At 37.4% G+C, this 19,964-nt stretch overlaps 2 protein-coding genes across 3 annotated transcripts in view; one reads left to right on the top strand and one right to left on the bottom strand.

Moving 5' to 3' along the window:
* The first annotated feature begins 334 nt into the window (after window positions 1-334).
* optn (optineurin) lies at window positions 335-7,262 on the top strand. The gene is made up of 14 exons (XM_052118568.1): window positions 335-466; window positions 1,321-1,483; window positions 1,828-2,021; window positions 2,111-2,257; window positions 2,372-2,436; window positions 3,051-3,161; window positions 3,257-3,332; window positions 3,467-3,582; window positions 3,763-3,912; window positions 4,054-4,138; window positions 4,274-4,429; window positions 4,842-4,984; window positions 5,700-5,782; window positions 6,017-7,262. The coding sequence occupies exons 2-14, from the start codon at window positions 1,342-1,344 to the stop codon at window positions 6,121-6,123; spliced, it is 1,575 nt and encodes a 524-aa protein (XP_051974528.1). The 5' UTR covers window positions 335-466; window positions 1,321-1,341; the 3' UTR covers window positions 6,124-7,262.
* Window positions 7,263-9,231: 1,969 nt separating this feature from the next.
* wnk1b (WNK lysine deficient protein kinase 1b) overlaps window positions 9,232-19,964 on the bottom strand; it is a 106,661-nt gene continuing 95,928 nt past the window's right edge. Inside the window, exons 30-32 of one of the 2 annotated variants that reach the window (XM_052118321.1) lie at window positions 17,431-17,472; window positions 13,888-14,093; window positions 9,232-13,588 (exon numbers count right to left, since the gene is read on the bottom strand). In XM_052118321.1, the coding sequence (XP_051974281.1) occupies window positions 13,244-13,588; window positions 13,888-14,093; window positions 17,431-17,472 (593 nt within the window). In that variant the 3' untranslated portion in view covers window positions 9,232-13,243. The remainder of the gene's footprint in view (window positions 13,589-13,887; window positions 14,094-17,430; window positions 17,473-19,964) is intronic. The other variant, XM_052118320.1, reaches the window with a different exon arrangement.

Raw genomic sequence — 19,964 nt, 5'->3', positions numbered from 1 at the left:
TATGTAACATTTTTGAAAGATTAGCGGTTAGGTGGTCAATTCCTTAAGTAATTATCTTGTTTCCTCACAAAACCAGTTTATTCAGCACACTGAAGCATCTCCTCCATAGACATCCATTAAAAACGGCCTTTGGTCTCCTTGCGAGTGTACCGCCCATATAATGTACTGCATTGGTGTTGCTAACCTTGTAGATTGACTTGGTAGAAGGGCTCTGGGAGGGAAATCCCGAGCCGCAGTGTGACGCCACCATCAGCTGGTTCACATGATAAACGGAAGCGGATGTATAGCATTTTTAGAGTCCTATTACAGTGGATAGACCTTTACCTTACCTTTATCTTCATAGAGAGGCCATCCCAGTGTATTACAGATCTGAGAAGACCTGTAACAACTGACGTGTGGATCAGGAAACAAACGAAGCATTTCCCAAAACAAGTCAATCTACGCAGGCAGATACAAGTAAAGCTAGGCAAGTATTGTCATGCTCTTTTATAATTATAGCTAGTTATTTAAGGCGTTTTACTTTAAAGTGTCTATGTTTGTCTTTTAACGTGTTGCGTACATATGAAATACATTGCAGGGCGTGAGACGAACGTGTGTGACTTTATGGAGTAAATGTCACTCGTTAACTTTCGTGTTCTCGTGTTCTCTTATTAAGACATGTCTTTGGTAAAATTTTAGCCGTATGTTTAGATTAGTGTCCAATCCTATGAGAGAAACGAAAGTAAAACCTTGTTTATCTCACTTGACAGTTTAAAATTGTATATCGGGTATAGAGTAATAATATTGAATGCAGAGTATGGAGTACTCAAGTACAGGGTACTTGTTTTGCATATGTGAGCATTGAGTAGCTACTCTTATAACATAGGACAATAGAGGACACATATTGCAAATACAATGTAGATTACTCTTATTGCATGAAAGACTCAATATATGACTCAAATATATAGAATACTCTTAGAGGACTATTATAGCACAAGAGACTTGATAGAGTTCTCATAAGATACTATAGAATATTGTCTATGCAACATGCATGCAATTGCTGATCATGTTATTTGATTAGAACAAGCAGCACAGTTGCATATTTTCCATAGACCCAGAACCAGGACTTGAAACTTAATATTTGTGCTCTCAGAGATACTACCTTCAATATATATGTCCACTGTAGTGGTCAAAAATGTATCGCTTAGGTTGTTTTACCTCTTAGGCCAAGGTTTCACTTTTCATTTTTCTAGTGCAACACAGCAAACTTTTCTGGCCTGTGACATTCAGTGTTTGTGTAAACATGATTCATGCAAGAGCTATCCTATTTTGGCATTTCAGAACTCCTCGGACGCCGGGAACATGGCATCGGGTTCATCGATGATGAACGGGGACATCAGTCATCCACTCGAATCCCACGGATCAAGTGTTGGGAATGTGGGAAATTTAGAGGAGGCCCTCCAGCAAATGAACACCCTGATCAAGGAGAACAGAGAATTGAAGGGTGAGATTTAATGGGAATTAAAATTCTGTCATGCAATGTTGTTCTTAACCCAAATTAAAGATGTTAGGCAGAGTGACAGCCTCAGTCACCATTCACTTTCATTGTGGGGGAAAAAGATGCAATGAAAGTGAATGGTGACTGAGACTAACATACTGCATACTGCCATACTGTATGTTAGGATGTATGTGCTCCACAGAGAAAGGAAAGTCCTATAGGTTTGATACAACATGAGGGTGAGTAAATGGCAGAATTGAAATTTGCAAAGGGAAATATAACCAAGCAATCTCTCTCTGAATCTCTTTTACTGGCAATCCTACTTCATACACTCCTGTATAACCCAACAGAGGCCTTGAAACAGACCAACTTGTCCATGAAGGAGAGATTTGAAGGCTTGTCTGCATGGAAGGAGAAACAAAAGGAGGAGAGAGATTTCCTGGAGAAACGTTTGGAGGAGGCCAAAGCCAGACTGAGCACCCTGGACGGCGAGAATGACACACTGAAAAAGCAAGTGCAGGAGCTGGAGAAGAGTGGAGCAGAGGTATGACAACCTATAGACTCTCATGAGCGAGTAAATGATGACATACTTCTAATTTTTGCGTAAACTCTCCCTTTAAATATATGCCATAGTGTTCACACTCTGAGCTGGAGGTGTTGAGGGGTCAGATTGCCAGACTTCAGGCTGAGAAGAATGATCTGGTAGCTTTGAACTCTGAACTCCAGCTGAAAATGGGTCAAGGGTCACCTGAGGACTCCTTTATCGAGATCAGAATAGCTGTAAGCATGCACACACACGGCTCATAAAATGAAGGCTCAGTGTATTTATTTACATATTCTATTCGTTTGTTACAAACATACAGATGTTTTCTCCCTCTCTGCTGTCTTCCACAGGACAGTGAGCTCAATGTGACCGAAGATTTGCCTGGACCACAAAAGGACCTATACACATCCTTCAAGTAAACACTGAACTTAGTTATTAAATGTAACTAATAATGCGGTTAATAGAATAGAATAGATTAGAATGGAAGGTTTTATTGCCACAGCAAGACCAGTTAAAATATTTGTGATACAAATGTAATAAAAAAAATATGTAATAATAGCATTAATATATTGTAGTTATCTGGTGGAGATTGTTGTAGAAAAATGTAATAATGTTAATAAAATATAATTATAATTTGAACAATAATAAAATATAATTTACTGTAGTAAGCTGGTGGAAATTGTTGTTATAAAACGTTTATAAAAATGTATAATAATAACAATAATAAAATATAATAACATTAATTTACTGTAGTAAGCTTGTGGAAATTATTGTAATAAAACTTTTATAAAATTAATAATAATAATAATAATAATAATAACCATAATAATATTAATTTACTGTAGTAAGCTGGTGAAAAATTTTGTAATAATAATAAAATTATTATACAGATTTAATTCTCTAAGTTTTTGTTTATGTTTTGTCTTTTTTCATTAACATCTGAATGAAAATAGTTGACAAGTTCTAGATATAATTGTGGGTCTATGCCTGACTGTGTGTGTGTGTGTGTGTGTGTGTGTGCTCCTACAGTCCGAAAGCTGAATCAGAGGAACAGACCGTGAGGCAGCTGCTTCAGTCCCTCAGGAAAGAGACTGATGAGAAGGAGAAACTTCAACTCAAGCTGCAGGAGGCACAGATGACGTAGGCCGCAATTCCACACACCCTCTCAAATATAGACCTCAAGAATCTTCTAAACTCTTATGTGTGTGTGTGTGTGTGTGTGTGTGTGTTTGCAGGATTGCAGAGTTGAAGCACAAAGTGGAACACACCGAGAGCAGCGCACAGACGTCTCTCCCTTCTACAACTGATGATGTAATCAAATTTCTATTAGATCAAAACATCCATATCTTATCTAAAATGAAAGCATCGTTGCTGGGATTGTGGCAACAACTTTTAGTTTACATTCACTTTGAGGTTGTCACAAATCGCATGTTTGTTTTTGTCAGTTGAGCGCTGAGGTGGAGACTCTGAAAGATCAGCTGATGAAGCTCTGCAATGAATTGAAACAGGCTCAGATCAAACTGGACGAGGCCGAGGGCATGAAGAAAAACCTGCAGGACAGGTCAGCAACACAAGACAGCACTGTACAACTTTTATGATTAAACAAACTTCAGCATATAAGGTCACCTAATGTTGGATGCAACAAGACAATGACCCTAAGTACTGAAGTATATTGGGAGAACAATGTCTCAAAAAGATTGTATTTATCTATTAAGTCAATATGAAATTACTCTCTCTGCAGGTGTAAAGATCTGGAACAGGATCTGAACACACTAAAGACTCAGCTGGGAGATAAACAGAAGGTCCAGACTGAGAATGAGAGCCTGAAGGTTCAGATGGAGAGTCAACAAGCTGCTATCAAACTGGAACAGAAGAAAACTCAGGACGAGAAGTCAGGGCAACTTGTTGCATACATCTGATGTCTATTCAAATGGACATTGGGGGCATTACTTCATAATCCCAAAATAATTAAGTCAGTTTTGAGATGTTATCTAGATAATGTTTTCTTAACAATCATATCTTTCTTTGCTAGGAATAACTTGAACCAGCTTAAAGATGCATACACCAAACTATTTGAGGACTACAATGAACTCCAAGAGGAAAAGAAGAAAAGAGAGGTATATGTTCCAATATATTCCAACCGATTTACAACATAGCAGTGCTATTTTCATGTCTCTCTGCATAATAGAATAATTGTTAATTGGCCGTGAGGTTGATTTTCCACGCATCCCTCTTTGTTCACATGCGATCAGGGGAGAGTATCACAAGAAGAGTACGATGACCTCCAAGTGAGGTTCGCTGCAGCTGAGAAGGCGCTGGCAGAAAAACAGCAGAAGATTGATGAGATGAAGATGGAGGTCTCCCAGAAGGAGAATGAACTAGAGACCATCAATGTTTTCAAAGCTCAAGTACTGGGAGATTGATCATTAACAACTGTATTGGATATTATCATGCCATTATTTGTCCTTATTACACAGCTCTCTGAAATACTTTATTCTGATTGGTTGTTTGTGGCAATTTGCGGTCAAATATGTTTGTGAAATGACCGCTAAACTGTATCCCAGTCAACTGATTTCATAGCTAGTTTCATATTTTATTCTCTCGTAATAATTTCAACTAATTGCACTATTTCATGTGCATTTATTTGTTAAGTAGCCATGTAATAAGCTGAAATAATGTTCAATTATTCAGTCACTATCCACTTTGCAGGGTCCACATATGACTGACTGAGTATACATTGACCCTTACTTATTATATTAGTTTGATTTTATAAGTTTATTATATATTTTAAAGGTATATTATGTTTCTGTTTGCATGCAGGCGGAAATATACTCTTCAGATTTCTATGCAGAGCGAGCAGCTCGTGAGAAGATTCATGAGGAGAAAGAGCGTTTGGCCACTCAGCTGGAATATGTGAAGAAACAAAACAGCCAACTGCAGGAGGAGATGGATTCACTCGGCCGGTACTGCTTTCATGTAAAGGGAAAGTTTACCCCCCCAAAAATCTCTCATCATTTACTCCATCATCCTAGATGTGTATGACTTTCTTTCTTCTGCTGAACACAAACAAAGATTTTTAGAAGAATATCTCAGCTCTTTATGTCCATACAATGCAAGTGAATGCAAGTGGTCTAAAAGTTTGAAGCTTCCAAAAGCACATAAAGGCAGCATAAAAGTTATCCATAAGACTCCAATTGTTAAATCAATTTCTTCATAAGCGATATGATAGGTATGGGTGTGAAACAGATCAATATATTTAAATAATTGTTTGCTCGATATGCACGAAGAATGCGATTCACCAAAAACAAAAGACTGAATAATGTGAAAGTGGAGATTTATAGTAAAAAAGTACTTGAATGTTGATCTATTTCTCACCCACACTTATCATATTGCTTGTAAAGATATGTATTTAAACACTGGAATCTTATAGATTACTTTAATGCTTCATTTATGTGCTTTTGGAGCTTCAGAATTTTGGTACCCATTCACTTGCATTTTGAGGAGCTGAAATATTCCTCAAGAAAGAAAGTCATACACATCAGGGATGGCATGAGGGTGAGTAAATGAGAGAAATTTCATTTTTGGGCGAACTATCCCTTTAATCACATTTTTTTTCACTCACTTATGATCTACCATGTATGTCCATACTAAGAAGGGACCATTGTTTTCCTGTCTCAGGCAGTCCTTGAGTGAGATGCAAAGGAGACATGTGTCCCGTGGGGCCAATCCACAAGGGCCCTCAACACCCCAGGCCGGCAGAGGTAGTACCTACCCTAGCATCTTATTTTTCTCATGAAGTCCACTTATGATGTCAGTGAAGGTTACACCAAAAACAGTTGGAATTTAATTTTACATTACACTATTTACATGAATAAAACAGGCTGTTTTTGCCACCTTAAAACCTCTACGTAACCTCTATGTTAAAGAACTGTTATGACTGGCTGGATAGTGAGAGTACTATTTAAATTTGTTTTCGTTCTCTGTCCATTTCTCAGGTGATTGGCAGCAGCAGAATATTCCCGATCACGCTTGTCCGAAGTGTGGAGAAGTCCTGCCTGATCTGGACAGCCTACAGATCCACATTATGGATTGCATTATCTGAAGCACCCAATGTGAATGATAGCTTTATTTTGAAGGATATGGTCCCCCAACAAACATGATACTTAACTTTCAGTCATTTATAAAGAGTTTCTGAAACCCTGCATCCTAAGAATATAGTACCTTATGATTATCATATTATCATAATATGTTCATTATCAGTAATATTCAGGAAAATACTGATACATGCCAATGGTTGAGGGTGAGAATAATGGTGTAACATGTAGCTTTGGTTTGGCTGGTTGGACTTTCTCTAAATAGACTATTAATAATGGCAACATTCATTTAAGTGGCTTTAAGACAAATATATTATGTCATATCTCCTAACAAAAAGTGTATTAATAAAAATAATTATATACAGTATATTATGTTGCTGGTGTGCAGACATTGTGGCTTATAAATATATATATTACACAAGGAATCTATTATGTATGAGTGCCTTTATTGGTTGCAACTTTATCTGTTTATATCAAGATTAACTTGAATATTTCTGAGAGAATCATTTATATGCAAATATCTGTTGTAATTTGTTTATACAGAGAAATATCTTACTCTCAGTGCCCTTTATGAAGGACATTATAAACAGAAATTTTTTAGTATTTTTTTTTTTTTTCATCAATTTTTTATTTCATCAAATTAAAGCACTTTATCATATTTAATTAGCATGTTTAATAATTAAGAATATGGGGCAAGTTACTTTCAAATACACTTTGTTTCATCAACAGTTGTGTTCTTAAAATGGTTTAAGCTAAACCTACATGTCTAAAATAAATAAATACCCTTTTGAATTTAACTTTGCTTTGCGATTAGAAACTTATCTACTTATTTTAATAACAGAATGTCTTGGAACATGCCCACTTAAGGGAGTTGGTGCCCTCTTGTGGTGATTTGTAGAAATTGCACTCCAACAGAAATCCTGTTTCATTCCTCTGTAGCCACTCAAAAGCACTGCTCTAACTGGGAAGAGGAACATGGAGAACTAACAATGAATGATATCATTTTATTACAGCATTTACTAATATTTGTAAATGGTTTATTTTTAGTTCATAATGCATTAACTTATGTTAACATTTACAAATTTGTATTTGCGTGTGTATGTATTAGTACATTTTTAAATTAACATTAACCAAGATTAATAAATGCTGTTTAAGTATTGTTTACTGCCAGTTCATGTTAATGAATTAATCTCCCACTGAGTGCTGAATGTCATATCTGATCCTATTGCCCTATATAAAGCAAATTTAATCACAGAAATCTTCCACATGCAGCTGTTTGTAATTTTGCAGGTCTTTAGTTTGATTGGCTGGTGGTTTAAGCTCCAGAATTGGCACAGTGGTATCAGGTGGTATTAAAATGCTTACAGTGATCACAAAACACAGATGGGTTTTTTTAATATTTGAAATAATCATATGTGAACACTAGCACTGATATGCATGGCATTTAACCAACTGTTGATTATCATGAGGAAGACTTTTGTGATTCATTTGGTTTCATACAGGGTGTTAGGATCAGATGACATTCAGCACTCAGTGGGAGAATCACAACTTTGTTAATACAAGTTTTAAATTTGTCAAGTTAACTGATTCTGACCCTGTGCATGAAATACATTTTAATAATGCACTGTCCTGTGCCAGATACATCAGGAGTTTTTCATAAACAAAGCATGGTTTATTTAATTAAAACCTTCACTTTTATATTTGTTAAATCTAAAGGTCATCGGAGTTTATTGGTCCTGGCATTGGCATCTTAACAAATTCTGCTTTCTTTGAACTTTCCCCCCCATGTTGTTTTGGATGCTATGGTTTTTTTGTTGAACATTGTCAGATACAGAAGTGACATGTAAACAGCAAATAATTCACTAATTAGAGTTAATTAGATTTTTTCCCACCTCCAATCTAATATACTTTTTACTATAACATTTGCTGCTGTGACTGAAAAAATACAGTGGATTGGAGGGAATATGTTATTTATTTTTATTACAGTTCATATACTACAACAGTTCTCTATGAGGTGTTTGCCTTGGCATTGTGTTTTGAAATAATATGTGTTGAGAAACCTTGTTCTGGAGTTGGAATTTGAATAGAATTATTTACAGAATAATTTACTAAATTGCAATTCAAAGAAATTCAACACAGTAATTGAATTAGTCCAACACAAGGTTTGCAATTTAACCCTTAAATGTATACCTCGGGTCTGACCCGGGACCTCATTCCACCCCCTGTACCTCATCCATTTTTTCTTTAATATTCCTCAATCTCTCTTATAAATAGTGTAACACACACACACACACAAATTGATAAATAAATAAATATATATATGTTTTTCATAATGGTTTAAGTACCAAAAGTGTCTAGTCTTTAGGGACCCCAGGTTTGCAAGAGTGTCAGTTTTCCTATATAAGTTGACCATCACAGGATAACAGTTTCTTTGTTTAATACAAGATGAATGAGTACTATATTCATACAAATAAATACCATATCATTGAATTTGATTTAGGTTGATTTTCTGTGAGACCATGAATGACCAACAATGGTGATTTATCAGTATCCCATATAAGTGGACACATACATAATATACATGTTATTTCTTACTGTATCAAGCGAGTGACTTGTTTTACATTTGACAATGCTATTTGATGAAGAAACAACATAAAAGTAAACTATAGCAAGTACAACACATGAACAGTATGATATGACTATTGTCATTTGTGAAATTATGTAAGTTGTGCATCTATTTTGACTCAATAAGTGCCTGAGTGCCAGTTACATCTCAGGAAATTTCAGTTTGAAAGTAACGAATCCTGTTCTAGATATGTTGCACTTTCTCTTTGATATATTAACATAACAAACATATATTTTATTCTATTATTTTCTAATTGTCTAATCTAATCTGGGCGATTTGTATATCCATGAGGGAGGGAGGGATTGGATGGATCTCTAACAGCCTGAATATGTAAGAGTATTTGGCAAAACTGGCACGCATTTAAGGGTTAATTGTGCAAGTAATGTTAAATAAATGTTTGAGCAGAGTGAGAGAAAAAAAATAGGCTAATATGATGAAGATCTAAGAATGAGAGTTGAATCAACGTGAATGAAAAAGCAGACAACCTTGATTTATTTAAATGACTTTTATTAAGTTTACAAATAAGGTAACAAATGCTGTTTTATTGGAGCGCAAAGCGTGGATTTATATGAAGCTTGAACATTCTATACTTAGTGCAAAACATACAGTTAAACTTTGCCGATGATTCCCTACATGTTTTTGTTTGGTTTTCAGTTTGTCATTTTTTTTTATTTATTTTTTTACATTTTGTAAAATGTTAAATATCATACAGAAAAAACACTGAATGAAGTAGTAGTTCAAAACAAAATAACTTAATGAAAGGTCAGTAGCATTAAGTAAACATTGTTCCGTTGTATTTCTTTCCATGTGAGTGACTAGAAAGTAAAACAAAGTTTCATTCAATTATTAGACACTTTTGAGTGAATTTCTGTAGCTTGTGGTGGTGTAACATTCAACCAAAATATCATAAAAAAATAAAAAAAAAGTTTTTCATTTTATTGTTTTTGTTCCCCCAAGATAAAATGTTCATATTCTGAATGTGTATGTCAGTACTGAATGGCCTACACATAAGCACACCATAAAAAGCATTTTTCAAAAGGAAAGTGATGGATAAAAACAATGAAAAGAACAGTATTGCATCCCAAAATATGCTGTGAGTTTAGGGACATATCTGTTGTTTTAGTAAACTGCAACTATGTAGTCACATTAATGAATCTCATTTAACATTGTATGTCCTGCACTGCAGTCACAATAGCGCCCTCTACAGTAAAGAAGAGCAAATTTAACACTTCGTAGTATTTGGAACGGGGCACTTGGCACTCACAAGGTAATATTAAACAGATTTCATTGGTTCGAACACTGAGTAGGTGGGACCTCTTTGTTAAAGACAAAGTTTAAACAAACTGAACAAGTAACGATAAATTGATTGGGTAAAACCCGAGCAGTCTACAGGTAAAGCGCAGTGTACAAATCAAAAGAGATCAAGTTAAAACAACTGTTATTTAAATATAGAGGTACAACACAGCCAGTTGCGACTAGTGAAAACAGGTCCGAATCTATACTGTTGACCTAAAATGAAGTTTACCGGTACCAGACATTTGACTTAGACAGTACACCAAGCAGTATGTAACAAGTTGTAATTGAGCTATTTTCAGTAGTTAAGGTGATGCGTCTCCACTAGCTCACTGCATTACGTTTGTGTATTTGGCAAATAAAATGCACTAAGGATCTGTACAGTTGTTACTAGTGAATTAGGACCACTCTCTATTAATTTGCAGTCAAATATGACAGAGAATCTAAAAAGAAGTCTGGTGTCACAGCTCTGTGTACAGTTTACTACTACTAGGATTAAACTAAAGCATTTACAAGAGTAATCTGACCAGTTCTTGACTAAATGTTGAGAGACTGCTACAATAGAGAAAGATCCCCCATAAGAAGCTACTGATTTGTCTTAAAACTGACAGGCCATTGCTAGTACAGCAGCATGAGAACTTGTCTAGGCAGTGTGAATTCAAAGCAAAGGAATGGAGGAATAAAAATATAAGCATTAGACTTGACCAGCGCTTTAAATGAGGTGGACTTCTTGTTTTGGTGAGGGTTGCTAACTTTTTCCACTTTTCTGGATCTATTACTGTGCTTTCTTTAACTTTCTGTCACAGACTAAACTGAGTGTACTTGTCCAACATGCTTTTATATACCAAACGTGCCTCTCTAAACGCACTGGAGAGGGTTTGACACTGAACACGGTCAACCAGTTAAGCATGCATGTTTAGTTATTGCAAAAACACCAAGCTATTGGATATTTGGAAATACTTACAAAATACGTTCTCATGTGCACTAACTTTTCTTGTCCCGCATCTCTATCTGGGCTGGTCCCTTGCCTTTACAAGAACTGGTTGGGGCGTTTAAAGGGATAGTTCTCTTTAAAAAATAAATAACCTCAATCCCTTTAAGAATTTAACCAGACAACAAGGACAGCGCAATTTTGTCAGAAGCAGTGTTCAAATGATTCATCTATGCTTTGGAATGGTGCACTGATATTAGGCACACTTATGTTTGCTTGCATACCAAGTTTATTTGAACAAAGTATCTAAAACCCAACCCTCTAACACTTTCACAGACACCAAGCCGTTAAAAAGAATCCCCTTCCATTTTCCAAGTCAAACTCAAGTTCTTATGATTTCATGGCTGGATGTGGTTTGGTGCACCTAACATATGACAGTCCAAGCTTCAAAAATCTTCATGACTTGTTCTCATGACTGCCCAAAGATTAAGACTGTGCAATCCAATGGTTTCAGTCATAGCCAAATCAAAATGGCACCCAAAACAATTCTTCTTTCCCATAAAATACCAAAAGTCACCCTCATTGAAGTCCAAAGACAAGCACTGCAACTAAGTGCTTGAGGATCTCTTCTGCCTAATATATCAAACCCCAAAGCAAAACAAAAAAACTAAATGAATGCAAGGCACTAGAATCTTCAGAAAGCTCACTGGGCATGGGGACAGAGGGAAGTTTCTTCAAATACATTAAATGAAACCATTTTACATTCACATTTATCGATATAAAGAAAGTAAAAAGGGGAGAAAAAAATGAAAGGTTAAAGTGTCTCAAATAAGTTGCGAATAATGAAATAGCTAGCCTTACATATCATGAACGCTAATCTCCACAACCCTCCAATTTTCACGTTTTTATTTCTACCTTTCATTTAAACTAATGTTGTCCAACAACATTCATAATAATCACAGTGTTTCAACATCAAAAACTGATGAGTAAATAAAGGTCCATACAGAACACAACTCTTATTTGAATATCTCAATCAAACTATCTCAAGAGGCCCCTAATTCTGCCATGATTCAAAAACGCTATTACATTAGTCATGGATAACAGATTTAAAGCTTCATGGGCCTCCAAGGCAGTAGCACGTGCGAGTGCGTGTGAGGGGGACCGATCTAATCAAATAACAAATAGTCAGCCTGAAAGGTGACCACTATGGTGACATCCCCCTCCAAAGGAATAGCTCTGGTTTTAGAAACTATATTACACGATTACAAGACACCTCGTTGACCCAATGAGAGAAACAAGAGAGGGTGGCATGCATGCGAGTTTGCAGCAAAAACATGCTGGGAGCTCTAGTGGAGCTTTGTAATACAAACCTTGGGGGCAGCTGAAAGGCCTCTGAATATGAAAAACAAAAAAACTCTCCCTAGCATTCTGCTACACAAGGCCAGCTTGAAGGGCATAGAGACTAAACAAACCAACAATACAAACAAACGAAGGAACAAACGGAATCATAACCCATATCTGTAATCTGTACACATATTTAAACATTTTGAATGAAGGCCACTTTTGGGGTTTTAAAATGGTTTTTTTTTTTCTAATTTTGTAATTATTGCATTATTCCATGGCATTGCAGCAGAGGGTTTAGGGCAAGACGGAAACAAGGACATGCCGTCATCTGCCTGGCTCCAATTCAGCCTCCGTGTCCTGACCTGATCCAGTTTGAGGCCAGTCAGTGAATGCAAATATATCAGGAGGATGTAACAAGAGGCAGCTGGGGAGGCTGGAGGAGGTGTACATTTTGTCTTAGCTCAGCAAACCTCAAAATACAGGTGAATTTGAACCGCTTCAACTATGCTCCAGTTTATGGGGCTAAGCAGTGAAGGATGCCGTCACAACACACCTTAAGATATTTTAAACAAACTGTCCAACCTTCTTTGGCCACTTAACATTGCACTCTTGTGTGCATTGCATTATTTGCGTCTTCTCATCGTGTATTCACCCCATGGCGTATTGTACAGGTTTGATGTATGTGCATTCTGGCGTCTCCTTCCTTTATGTATTTGATCTTTGCTCCATCCTATTCAATCCCTCCATGATCCAAAAGAATACTTGTGACTGAATCTTTTGTGCCAACTCCTTAGGACAAGACTGCAATACAATCACACTTGCCCAAGCCTACGCCAAAGCCACTTTACCTTAATCTAGAGCCCATGCCTCTCTCTGTGACTGTCCCCACCCCCAACTCAAGAGTTATTTTGCCCTGGCGTGGCAAGGCCCTGCCCTACGTGGTCTTCAGGTTGGGTCCGCCGGGATGGCTGACTGACTTTTGCAAAGTGCTCAAGTGAAAGGTCTGTATGGGGGCGGGCACCTGTGGAAACTGGCCCACGGGTTGTGAGGTGGCCAGAAGGCCGGCCTGGGTGTGTGTGGCCGAGCCAGCCCACTGGGTGCTGTAAGGTGCAGAGGAGTAGCCGTATTGCTGCGTGGGGCACAAGGAGCCCTTCTGGGCCCCCATAGAGGTAGCGGGAGTGTTGGGTACAGGTGGGTGATTGCTCAGAGTAGACGTGATGCTCGGGCACAGCTGGCCTGGAGCAGAGTATTTACGGCCCATGTTGGCAGGAGGGGCCATCTGAAGAGAGAAGAGAGTGAAAAAGTGACACTAAACATGCTAATTAAGTATCATAGTTTATAATAAATTTGACTTGACTTAAGCCTATTTGTACCTCGGAGCTCAGGGTATGACTGCCTTAAAATGTTTATAAGTTATCATTAAAAATCAACTTGCCTATGGATCAAATGAATGGGATTTTTACTTCAGGAACAAGACTGTTGCACTTTATAATGCTTGATATGCTTGTGTTTGAACTTTTTTATGAAGTAGTGTATGTTTTGAAGTTCTCCATGGGGTGAAATTTAGGGGTGTCTTACGTCATAGCTGTGGCCATGAGCAGGAGCCTGTTGTTGGTGCTTTGAGCCTTTCTTGCCCTGGGACAGGTTCATGGCGTCCCTGGCCCAGTTGTCCACCAACTTGTGCAGTTCGTCTGTGAACATCCCCTTGCAGCTCTGGGACTGAGAGATGGATGGCTGGATTTGATTTGGACCATTTCCTGCCACTGTGTTGGTACTGCTCGTCCCTGAGCAGAGAGGAAGACAGGAAGGATAGACGTTCAGAGAAAGTAATTCAAACAAACATCCCACCAAACCATGATTAAGCTGATACAATCTGATAACCACAGACTATATCAATGTGTACATGTATATTTTCATATACATAACACATATAAGAAATAAAAGTCATGGCAGTGAGGCCCTATCGAGCCCCTGGGCATCCCCTCTAAGGCTTAGTTCACACTTTTATCACTCTGACTCCAGCCAGCAAAACAGGGTACTGAGAAAGTGTTAAAACACCATATCTGTCTTTATGTCTGATCACAAACACAGAGCTCCACATCTTTAAACTGCCTGGGTTTCAAGATTATACTTGCCATGGTTGTTATCATGACATAATTGCAACACAAGAGGGAGCAATACGGTGATAAAATGAAATGGATTCACCAACAAGCTTCAGTATTAGCTTAAAATGAACTGCAATGTCTCAAATTCAAGGAGGTGAAACCCACACCTACTATTTACTGAGGAAACTGCAGATAGTTTGTGCTAATTTATTAGTACCACTTGCTAAACTTGCACAAAAGTTTGTTTCATCTGGTTAGCATATTAATATTTGGGGAGCTTTGTGTAAATAAGCCTCTTCCAACAAAAAACCATTGGAGTGAGGATCATGTGGTTGGGTAAATATATACTCTTACAATTAGTGTTTACAAAGCCAGATCAGATACCCGCAAAATGAGTGGAAATACCTCAGCTCCTCAGACACATCACAGTCTTGACTAGGAGATGACCATCTTTAAACAGATTTTAAAGGACAAACGTGCACTGGTTTAAGGTATTCTGTCTGTTTTATTATGCATGTCTGTTGATGAATACAGAGCTGATGCATTTCAGGAAATCAAATTAAATAATGCTAATAATAATAATAATAAAATATCCTAAAGCATAGTTGGTGAAAAACAGCACAGAAATTATCTCCACAATCGAGGCAGCTGCCTGGCAACCCATTAGGACCCATTAGGATAGCAAACACGGCCCTTCCAGAATGCAACAACAGAAAGAGGACACAGTTTGCCAAAAGGAAGCACCAAAAGGAATTCTGGGTGATGAAGTCCAGAGAAAGCCATGCTTCGAAAGATATGTATCCCTTTTCCACCTACATGTTGCTGGAGCAAAAGCTGGTGCGCACTAACATCAAGCCAGGGGCCGGTATAATGTTACTTGAAACAACTCAGTCTGGCCAGAATGTAATGACATGGTGACTTTTTATTGGTCACTTGCCTAGTCAGTCCATCTGGTTCTGAGAGAAGTCTACATATCCCTCGGGCGAGCACCAACTCTGGTACCAGGATTTTTTCGGTGGAATAGGGGTAAGGGAAGGTGTAAGCTCCACACACAGCTTGACTTCAGCATTTATTGGATGAGTTCCATTCACATTTTTTTAATACTCTTTGTATTTTACTTGTGAAAACCTACCTTTCTGTGTGCAAGTGTTTATTATGAGAATCTGAGCTGTATTCCCTCAATATGGTGGCTTGTGTGCACCATTGCACAGTGATTTAGCCTTGTACAAAGTGAGGGGGGAAATCAGCCATGCCTTATAATACCCTTTTAATGGGTGAGAAACCATGTCTCAACAGGATGAGGTGGATGCACAGAGAAGGATGAGTCTTAAGGGGATAGGAAAGAGTGCAGAGGAGTCTGGAGCATCAAATTTGCTTGTGTTTAATGGGATGAGTGCTCAGACAGGTCCATTAAGAGTGCATTAGTGTTCTGACCAGCAGTGTGGCGTCGTCTTATGGTGAGGCATTTAGCGAGAGTGGCGGTGATAATCTAAGAGCTTTAAGGAGAGCGGAAACATACATGTTCGGTAAACACACAGGATTTCCATTTGGATAAGATTTTCAACTCCCATGCTGTGTAAAAGCATGGGAGTTGCTTTTTTAGGGCTGGGTATCACCAAGGATCTCATGATAAAATACATATTGTGACAGGTCAATTCAGTAAGGGTGGGTAAAAATATATATTTTCCGATGCATCACGATCATCATTTGAACGATCTCGATACTGATTCTTAAATCCCAAGATAGATATTTTACTCTATGCGCAACCCTCTACACTGAGAGGAAATCACTTGCATTTGCAACCAAATTTCACACTATGCAACTAAAATGTATATGTTCAGCAACTGGCTAGTACATTTTCACATTTCACTCACCAGTGATTATGTAGTAATGGTGGCAGAATATTCAGCAGCGTGATCCTTTCTTTGCACGTTGGGAGTAAAAGTTGTTTGTGTAATGTGTGTCCAAAGACAACATCCATGCGACCCATTTGTCATTGAATAATGTTTCTTTTATACCCTTTCTGTTCTATACAGTCAGTTGTTGATCAAAAACAACAAAACAAATATTTACTTCTAATCACAAATAGCACAGATGAGATAAAGCCGTTCGAGTATCTCTCGTTAACATGTGCTCATTAACAGATGCTTTTTACAGAAATTCCTGTTTTCTTCTTTCATCAAGTGTTCAAAAAATTTGATCAGTTTCAATATCTCTCCTGCGGTTTACATTACTTCTCCAGAATGGTTTTTATCCCCATTTCTCCCAATTGGGAATGCCCAATTCCCACTACTTGGTAGGTCCTCGTGGTGGCACGGTTACTCACCTCAATCTAAGTGGTGGAGGACAAGTCTCAGTTGTCTCCGCTTCTGAGACCGTCAATTCACGCAGCTTATCACGTGGCTTGTTGTGCATGACACCACGGAGACTCCACATGTGGAGGCCCATGCTACTCTCCACGATCCATGCACAACTTACCACGCACCTCCTTGAGAGCGATAACCACTAATTGTGACCGTGAGGAGGTTACCCCATGTCACTCTACCCTCCCTATCAACCGGGCCAATTTGGTTTATTAGGAGACCTGGCTGGAGACACTCAGCACACCCTGGATTCAAAATTGCGACTCCAGGGGTGGTAGAACAAACTGCTTAGTTAATTTAACTGTAGGAAATTATATGAATGCACTCATAAAAAAAGTACTGATGAAATATTGTGAGAAATATAATCATGATTATTTATGATTGTATCAGCATAGCCCTATTGCTTACATTGTTAAATTTCAACTTGAGAAGTCTGTTTTTAGTTTGGCAAGATTCACACTTGAACACACACGACATGTCAAAAATAAAACATGAATGGATCATCCCAGAAAATAAAAGCTCAAGTCAGCCTGGGAGCTTAGCGTGAAAATCGGCTTCAAGAGGCCACAGGACAGAGCAAGACAACAAGGGAGTTTGAGAGTGAATGATAAGAGGAAGAAGAGAGGAGGATGTAAAAAAAGAGAGATAATTACTACAGAGTTGGTTGCAGGGGCACACTTTTTTCACCATCTTCCCTGAAGCATGGAGAGAAAGGTGGAATTGAAGAGAATCAGTGTTGAAGTAAATCTGCATCCAACAAAATGCATTATGAGAGTGCATAAGAAATGTTAGTCTAAAATCTGATCAAAGTCCTGACAGCTGCTGCAGTGATAATGTTTTTCCAAATACAGTGAAGGTGGGGTAGATGGGAGGGACTCATGGTTGTGACTACAACTGGACAAAGCCAGTGTGGGGTATTCCTACACTGTGAGAACATATTACAAACTAGGTTTTCTTTCTTTAAGTTTTCACAACTTCTGTGGGAAGACATAATTGTAGGAAGACTGTGTTGAAGTGAGATTTGTGGAGAGGGTTTGTGTCGAAGGTAGGGCTGCAACTAACGATTATTTTGATAATCGATTAATCTAGTGATTATTAAAACGATTATTCGACTATTTGGCAATTATTACAACGATTACTCATAAGCTCTAAACCCAATTATTCAGCTTGTGCCCCTACTTAAAAAGGTCGATTAAACATGCTTATTAACAATAAACAGGACAAAATCATCTTTTAAAAATACATCTAAATGACATTCACTGAATTAAAGGAAAAAATACTTTAAGTTTAATTGAGTAAAGAAATTCACTGCAAAAACTGCTATAGTTATTAAGTGTTTTTGTGCTGTTTTCCATTTAAAATAGTCTAAAAATCCTTAACAAGATACATTTACTTGAGAAGCAACATATAAGATATTTAGACTTGCTTTAAGAGAATGTATCTTAAATATAAATATATGTATTTTTAATATTATATTCAACATTCTCAGATAACAATTTTTTCTTCTGCGGTATAGTTAAGAAAATGTACGTTGTTGAAAAGGAGTTTTAAGCCAAAACAAAAACAAATTATAAACATGTTTTGTTGCAGTGTATAATGGGGCAAAGACTTCCTCTCTCACCTTTGTTCACTTCACTCCATCTTTAATAAAAAAAAAAAATGTCATTTTTTAAAAAAAAAAACTAATTAATAAAACGCACAGTGCCAAATATTCTGATTCAATAAGTCGCGAGCCATCGCGTTATAATCTAGCAGCAGCAATTGCTTGTTTGAGAGATGAGCGCCACCGTGAAGGTGTGCATCAGCCGGATGCAGTTTCAATCTCTCCCCTTAGATCGTGATATTCACACAACTCATAAAAGAGGTGCTGAACACACAGAGAAATGCCAGATTGCAGTTATTTACATGATCTGCTTCCATATTATTTGAACTTTAATAAAGCTATAACGCATTAAATATAACTGCATTAAAGATGTAATGGCTAGGTGTTTCCTTTAAAGACGCTCGACAGTTTTGCTCCAGCTCCACTTATTCCACAAAGAGATTGCTTCTGTATCTACTTATATGGTATTTTTGTATAATTCACATGTACTTTGTGATCTACATCACCTGAAGCTGTTTGGAAAGTTTAGAGTGTGTTTCTGGACTGTGAGCTGTGTAATTCTTTCTCTGTTCAGTCAGACACAAGCTGCAGTGCTGCTCTCACGCAACATCGTTAGAGTTTATTGTGATCTCATGTTACATTAAATGAGATCAAACGACTATTCGACAACAAAATGTTTTGTAGACAATTTTTTTATTGTCGATGTTGCCGATAATGTCAACTAATCATTTCAGCCCTAGTTGAAGGTTATGTTGTTGTTATATCGGCACGTGAAAAATAAAAATAATTATAGGGAAAAATTCTGGAGATACATCATAAGATAGACCTGTGCTCTGATAGTAATTTGCGATTTGCCTTCTGCTAAAGGTCTGTTCAGACCGAACGCACCTTTGCATAATACATAAATCAATACAAAATAGACGCAGCACAATGAACAGAAACATGTTTTTAAAAGTTCTTTTAACTTGAATTAACTCAAAATGTGGTGCTCATGCACAAAAGGTTGATGAAAAAACCCAGCGCAGTTATCAGAGGCAAACTGTTTTAAAAATAGCACAGACGGATACAAATAAACATTCCTGTGAATGATTAAAGTGACTAAATTATTATGTCAAAAATCAATACAACAGTATGTGAGCAAAAGAGAAAAGCGCAGTTATAGGCTCACACGGCACGTGCCAAAAAGTCCCAACTAAAGGGAACAAGCCGTATTTAAGTGCAGAAATCCAGGTGGGGTGCACATATGTTGTGATTATATAATCATACTGTCAACAAATATGGATATTGTTCATAAGAACTATTTACTTCAACTAAGAACACAACTATTTAGATGACAGGAAGTTGTCTATGGCATCCTGCCATTATCTCGCTATTTCTATTGTTAATAACAATAGCATTATAGTTGGCTGAATTTTATGGCTGCATTCTTATTAAGTCCTTAGTATGGGGAGATTTGGATAGTTTTTTTTTTTTTAAAGCGGGAAATGTAACAAAAAAGGAAGATACAGAAATATGAATATTTCTACTTTTGGAGCAGTTTACTTTGGGACACGCTTCAAATACAACACTAGTTTTTATTACATT

Source organism: Xyrauchen texanus, chromosome 45 (genome assembly GCF_025860055.1).
Source record: "Xyrauchen texanus isolate HMW12.3.18 chromosome 45, RBS_HiC_50CHRs, whole genome shotgun sequence".
NCBI classification, from domain to species: Eukaryota; Metazoa; Chordata; class Actinopteri; order Cypriniformes; family Catostomidae; genus Xyrauchen; species Xyrauchen texanus.
This window is presented reverse-complemented; position numbering and strand designations above follow the sequence as displayed.